The sequence below is a fragment of the Berghia stephanieae genome, chromosome 9, assembly GCF_034508935.2.
Source record: "Berghia stephanieae isolate SIO BIC M18660-M18661 chromosome 9, UCSD_Bste_1.3, whole genome shotgun sequence".
Lineage (NCBI taxonomy): Eukaryota > Metazoa > Mollusca > Gastropoda > Nudibranchia > Aeolidiidae > Berghia > Berghia stephanieae.
Genome location: NC_088368.1, coordinates 14,309,206 through 14,316,705, shown reverse-complemented (window position 1 = coordinate 14,316,705; position 7,500 = coordinate 14,309,206). Strand labels below are relative to the sequence as shown.

General features: G+C 38.5%; 1 protein-coding gene across 1 annotated transcript in view; it reads left to right on the top strand.

The window, feature by feature from the left end:
* The window catches only part of LOC144979735 (sushi, von Willebrand factor type A, EGF and pentraxin domain-containing protein 1-like), a 47,709-nt gene that overhangs the window by 918 nt on the left and 39,291 nt on the right, over window positions 1-7,500 (top strand). The window contains exons 2-4 of the mRNA XM_078926706.1: window positions 2,292-2,397; window positions 4,941-5,025; window positions 6,568-6,662. Of these exons, the coding sequence (XP_078782832.1) occupies window positions 2,307-2,397; window positions 4,941-5,025; window positions 6,568-6,662 (271 nt within the window). The 5' untranslated portion in view covers window positions 2,292-2,306. The remainder of the gene's footprint in view (window positions 1-2,291; window positions 2,398-4,940; window positions 5,026-6,567; window positions 6,663-7,500) is intronic.

The window sequence follows — 7,500 nt, the reverse complement described above, 5'->3', positions numbered from 1 at the left end:
TTACTTACGTGACTGCATTATGTCGTCTCCAACTAAAAGTTGTGATTTAGACCCCGTAAATACTAATTCTAAAAAAGTGCATTGATGTAATTTTAACACCATTTACATTGTATTGTTAATAATTCGTTGCAGTCAGGTGCTGTACCAGACATTTACAAAAGTGCTCATGTCAAACCCCTTTTGAAAAAACCTGATCTAGATAAAGAGAACATTTAAAACTCTTGCTCTGTCTCTAATCTTTCTTTACTCTCTAAAATTTTAAAAAAGCTTGTTTTGAAACAATTACTGTCTCATCTTAAAACTAATTAATTGTATTGAAGAAAAAATTCAGTCGACCTATAGGCAACATCATTCGTCGGAAACCGCACTTGTTAGCGTTGTTAATGATCTCCTCTTTGTTATAGACAAAGAATGGTTCATGTTCTTTGCTGAATTTGCTTGACCTGTCGTCTGCTTTTGATACTATTGATCACAATCTTCTCCTCAAACGTGTTGAAATTACCTATGGCGTGTCTGGTGCAGCGCTTGTTGGTTTAGGTCATATTTGTTTAATCGTAAACAGATTATTACGGTGGATGAATATAGATCTGAGGAAATCATCCTTGATTGTGGGTTTCCCCAGTGTTCAGTACTTGGATCCGTTCTTTTTGTTCTGTATGTTGGACCTCTGTCTATAATCATCAGAAGCTTCGGTCTGTCTTACCACCAATACGCTGATGATACGCAATTGTACTGCGTTTCCAATACGAGAAATTTACAAGAAGTATCAGCCGATAGTTAGAATTGTATCCAAAGTGTTTAGAAATGGATGAAAGAGAACAGACTGAAACCGAATGATTATAAGACGGAGGTGCTGTATTTTGGGAACAGCAAGTTGAAAAGTGAAACAGATTTGAAGTTGGGGGATGCCTCCATTCAAATTGTTGACAAAGTGAAAAACATTGGCACATTCTTAGACTCTGGACTGTTGATGGAGCATCAGGTTAATAATTTGGTTTGATCTCTCTTTTTCCAACTAAAAAAGATTGCTTCCATTAGACGGTTCATATCTGAGGATGTGACCAAACACCTGGTTGTGTCCCTCGTACTATCGAAATTGGATTATTGTAATGCCCTGTTGTTTGGCGTTTCGCAATATAATCTGAGACGTCTTCAGATTGTCCAAAACAGCACTGCCAGACTAGTATTCATGAAGCGTAGGTGGGATTCTGCCAGACCTCTGCTTCATGACCTGCATTGGCTGCCTGCTGAGAAAAGGATTAAATTCAAAGTTTGTGTTTTAGTGTATCGTTGTCTTGAAGGTACTGCCCCTTCCTACCTTTCGGAACTAATTGAAATATATTAAAAACCCCGCCCCTTACGTTCGGCCAGGGATTCCACCAAACTAGTTGTCCCTCGTATAGATAGTATGCAGATGACGTCACTCAGGCCTTTGTTATTGTTTTTGCCATCCGCGTTTGTGAGTTGTTCTCACTAAACTGTATTAACAAGACTATAAAAGTTCATGGTTACACAGAGTTTGTGTGTTGGTCCGTTATAGATAGAATGCGCTTGGCCAAGGAGTTCACAACATTGTCATCCGGAAGTATAACGAACCAACACACAAACTCTGTGTAATCATGAACTTTTATAGTCTGGTTAATACAGTTTAGTGAGAACAACTCACAAACGCGGATGACAAAAACAATAACAAAGGCCTGAGTGACGTCATCTGCATACTATCTATACTTCCGGATGGCAATGTTGTGAACTCCTTGGCCAAGCGCATTCTATCTATACGGAAAAATGCTGGAATGAGATATTCTCATTTCGGACCCTCTGTTTGGAACGCCTTACCACAGAGTATTCGTGAAAAAGAATCTTTGTCTATATTTAAACGTTCGCTTAAAACATATCTGTTTCGTCTTTAGTAGATGGTATGAAAAGCAAGATAGGTCTGTCTGGTTTCTGTTGTGTGTTGTTTGTGTGTGTGTGTGAGTGTGAGTGTGTGTGTATGCTTGTGTGTGTGAATGAGTATGTTTCAGCCAAAGTAATTTGTAATTTAAGCGCTTAGAGTCTGGTGTCTCGGAGTTATAGCGCTATATAAGTTTTCAACAGTATTATTATTATTATTATTATTATTATTATTATTTATTATTATTATTATTATTATTATTATTATTATTATATTATTATCATTATTATTATCATTATTATTATTATTATTATTATTATTATTATCATTATTATTATTATTATTATTATTATTATTAATATTGAATATATTTTATTCTCTACATTTTCCGCAACAGATTCACAGTCCCAGTATGACGTCATTTCCGTGTATTTGGACTGGCGTTAAATTATTTCTCTTTGGAATTCTCGTGACTCAAAATGTTGAATGCATCCAAAGAAGAAGTGAGTATAGCTAACACTTTATTTTATTTTTTACTGACCTATAGATAGGATGAAGTTGACGTCACTCTGGTATTTGTTTTTGTTATTTTTTTTGCCATCCACGTTTGTGAGTAATTCTCACTTAACTGTTTTAGCCAGACTATAAAAGTTCATGGCTACACATAGTTTTGTGTGTTGGTTCGTTATAATTCTGGATGGCAATGTTGTGAGTTTCTTAGCCAAGTGCACACTTTCAAAAAGAAATAATGTTGTGAGTACTGTTCACTATTATGGACACCAATGTGTGTATCGAGTCGAATGAGTGAATACCTCGTGTGGACGAGAATTTGTAGTTGGAGAGAGAGAGAGAGAGAGAGAGAGAGAGAGAGAGAGAGAGAGAGAGAGAGAGAGAGAGAGAGAGAGGAAAACAAATGTTATGAAGTACGAAGGTTTGAGGAAACAAAATGATTTATTCCATAGATTTAGATTAAAGTTTGTTCTTTATCGTTCAAAGATCGAGGTGTTTGTAATAATTAATTAATCTTCATCAAATAATATAAGGGATAGGTAACCTACCATTCCCCCGTGTGGTGTCCGGGGTCCCTCAACTGTGACCGTAGCCATCGTAAACATATATATATATATATATATATATATATATATATATATATATATATATATATATATATATAGTGCAAAGTTGACGTCACTGAGGTCTTTGTTATTGTTTTTTTGCCATCCGCGTTTATGAGTAATTTTCACTAAACTGTATTAACCTGCCTATAAACATTCATGGATACACACAGTTTTGTGTGTTGGTCCGTTATGTTATAGCCTGATACTGAAATCCAAAAGGACTGGCAGTTTGACGTCATTATTTGGTTTTTGCACCGCTTAGTGAGTTGTCGTTAGTAGGGCCCATGGAAACAAGTCATTTCATTGGTTGAACTATTGAATACAACTCACGATTTGTTTTCTTTTGTGGCAAAAGACTGGCATTTTGACGTCATTTTTTGGTCAGTATTAGGCCATAACTTTACGAAGGCCACGGTATCAGGCCATAACTTTACGAAGGCCACGGTATCAGGCTATAACTTTACGATGGCTACGGTGTGACTCCCCCTTTTTGAGTCACCTGGTCTTCCAGGTTGGGGGTTGTCGAATGGCTTACATCCCTTCAATAAAACTCAAATTGTAACAGAAACACAGGCGGACAAATTTTAGTTTGGGCGACCGAAGAGTTTCTGCAATGAAGGAAAGAAGCGTTTCTGCAATGAAGGAAAGAAGCTGACATACAGAGAAGTGATAAGACATGGACCTAGATGAAAAACGTTAGCTCAGGATAGAAAAGGATGGAAACTGTTTGTCTGTGGCCTATACCCTGACTCAGAGTGAAAAAATCAATGATGATGATGATGATGATGATGATGATGATGATGATGATGATGATGATGATGGTGATGAAACTACCATTCTGGAGGGGGAGGAGGTTAAAAGCGTTTTCAAACCATCAACTCAAGAAAGAGATGGAATGGGATGATCTATATTACCTTTCCATGTGCTCGAGGTCATTGGTCACATTGCAAAATGTGCTCAAAGTGACCTACCTAGAGAAAAGTGTTCATAGTTTTTGAAATATCTTGCATCACGATTGGTCATCACATTTTGTTCTGCTTGAAAAATGGGTATGTTTACAACGTTCATAAACAAAGCAGCGTGTTTACATTTGTTAAGAAATATCCAATCCTTGGACAGCAACAAATCATGTGATCGATGACTTGGTTGGACGAAAACATGAATATAAATCGCTCCCACTGTGGTCGTGTAATGAAAGCATGTTCCGATCATATGGATTCAATAGTCTGACGTCACGTCTGCCCAGCAACCAGCAGCTTGGTTATAAACAAAAAGAATCGGTACTTTTTATTCCTCATGCTGGCTAGAACTTTTTCACATGGCATGTGATCAAAATGTATAAAAGTCAGAACATGATCCGATTTATAATGTTTTTCTCCTCTGGATACACTTTTATGATCGTCGGAGAATTATTTCATAGGGGCGTCCGCCATTGTTCCGATAGTTTAGAACCAGTTACCAAGTTATTATGCGTCATTACAAGGGAAGTGACGTCACGACTGCTGAAGCCTATTAGCACCAGTTATTGGAGAAATATTTCAAAAATACACTGGTTTATGGCCATTTGCTCTAAGTAAAATTTGGGCCAGAAACCGCATCCTTGAAATATCGATCAATTGAAATGATATCATCTTGTCAACAACTCTCAAACCTGTGACTTCACGGACGTCCCAAGGTTTATGGGTTTTGGCATGATGGGGCTTATCGATCTATATTATTAGAAGTTAAAAAAATTCAAGCCAAGTTTTTAAAATACGTGTTGCCTTTTTATGTAAGAGCACAATTGTATTACAATAAATAGGCGCCATATCTTCTTGCTCTACATGTGAAGTATTGCTACTGGCTTGGGACCCTGTGAGTATTTAGTTTAATGAGTTAACTGTATAAAATCAATTGTAAACGATTAAATTTTTCTTGTTTCCACACAGAAATCGACTGTGGATGGCCTGGCCCTCTTTTGAACGGTTGGATCGACGGACATAAAACAACAGTCGGATCTGTCCTCACTTTCAAGTGAATATCACATTTCATCCTAATATCTAATCACAAAATAAAGATTGAAACATTAGGCCTTTGGAGTTATAAAACCGATGAATGTTGTAGTATAAAACGTATTGTACCAAGCACTTTTGGAAAGGAATTTTGCTTATCGCACAGTACTTAACATAAGATATAAATAACCAATCCAATCCTTCAGAACCATTAGCCCCATAGAGCCAGAGTTTATCTCGGTTTCTTTAGACTGAAGACAGACAATAGTAATTGATTGCTACCCTATTAATGGGACGCTAGTCTATCGCAAAGTACTTTCCGCCATATCTAACAGACCCGCATACCATTCACTGCTCGGTGGACAGGGGGTTAGAAAAAATATCTCGACAGCCACCTTGGATCGATCTCAGTCTCGTTGATCGAGTAGCGAGTGCTCTACCAACTGATCTATTGGGACCACCAATTAACCCATCTACCCAAACATTTTTGACGATTCACAAAATTTTGCCCTAAAAATGTCAATCGATTCCATTGACGCTCTTCTTCTCAAAACATTTTCTGGTCAGAATATCAAAACGTGTATTTTTCATTGTATAGGACATGAGTCGTGGGGCGACGTGCTCCTATTTTCAGGTCTGATCACCCAAATTGTTATGGGCTCATTGTTGGAATGTAATTACTCTCAAACCAACACAAATTGTCATACATTATAACAGTGTTAAATCAATATCGTAATTGGATTCAATAGTCTGATGTCACGTCGCCCAGCAACGGCGGCCATCATGGTTTTAAACAAAGAAGTCGGTACTTTTTATTCTTCATGCTGGCTAGAACTTTTCATATGTCTTGTGATCAGAATGTGTACGTGTAAAAGTAAAAACATGATCAGATTTATAATGTTTTGTTTTTTTTCCCTCGGGATACGCTTTTATGCTAGTCGGAGAAATAAATCTTAAGGGCGTCCGCCATTGTTCCGATAGTTTAGAGCCAGTTACTAAGTTACAATGCGTCATTACGAGGGAAGTGACGTCACGACTGTTGAAGCCTATTACGGTCGGCTATCAGACGTCAGTTTAACGCCTCAAAATTGTTTATAATATATTCGTAGCTTTGTGTCCTTGTTTGGGCCCCCCGATAGCTCAGTTGGTAGAGCAATCGCTTCACACGCAAAGGGACCGAGATTATTCCCGGGTGCAGTCGATATTTATTTCCTGAACCCCACCCCCCCCCCCACTCCCCCACTCCCCCCTCCCCCCCCCCCTTCCCCCTGTCCAACCAGATGTGTTTGGGTAACTGGGTCTCTTAGATCTGGCGGAAAACACTTTGCGAAGATGATAGTAATGGTGATGATGATGATGATGATGATGATAATGATGATGATGCTGGCAATGATTACGATGATGATGATGATGATGATGATTACGATGATGCTGATGATGATGATGATGATGATGATGATGATGATGATGATTACGATGATGATGAATATGATAATGTTGATGATGGAAATGCCGGCGATGATGGGAATAATGAAGTATATATGTCATTTTTTTTCTTCATCAGATGTAATAAGGGCTCTGTCTATGTTGGGCGGGGCTCTAAAAAGGCTCGGTGCAAGAAAAACGGAAAATGGTCAATACCTTTACCTGAATGTCATGGTAATTATTTTTAGAAACAATATTTGACCCAGTTTAATAATCCTATGTTTATTACAGCAAACCTTTTCTTCTTTATGTCTACTAAAATACAGCACAGATAAATAACGATTTCTGACTGATTTATGTGGTGATATAACATCCATCGGATCGAAAGGTCATGGGTTCAAGCCTCGCTCGGCGCATAGTTGAGTCCTTGGAAAAGGCTCTTTACTCACATTCTCTCACTATACTCAGGTGTAAAATGAGTACCTGGCCGTTAACAGCGTTGTCTCTGTCCGAAAAAAATTATAATACCGCCTACCAGGCGTCATGTCCCGTCCTAAGTGTTAAGTGTTGCTGTTGGCTAGCGACCCCTTGTAAAGGGCTTTGAGCATGTTTAGTGGATATTGCTCTATATAAAAAAAAAGCTCAAAATCTCAATCCCGGTCTCTAAAGTGCCTAACGGACATTAGCATAACTTGCTATCCTTAGGATAAGACGCTAGTCTATCGCAAAGTAAAAACATAAAAATAAAATAATATTCCCTTTATTCATCCCATTGGGGAAATTTGTCTCTATGGGTCTATTCCAAGAGAAGACTGGAATAACTCAGGCATCAGCCGCAGTGCAGCGCCGCAAACTGATCTAGGGCGAGGTGTTCTTGCTCAAGGCAACAGAGCGTAGCAGCGGGTGGTCGAATTCGGTTCCTTTCGGGTACGAAGCAAAAACCGTACCGCTGAGCCACGCTGCGCCTGCGGATTCCAACCAGATCTAACAGACTCAGCTATCCAATATCTACTGTGTGGACAGGGGAATCAGAAAACGGGATCAATCACTGTCTCTTTGCGTGTGAAGCGAG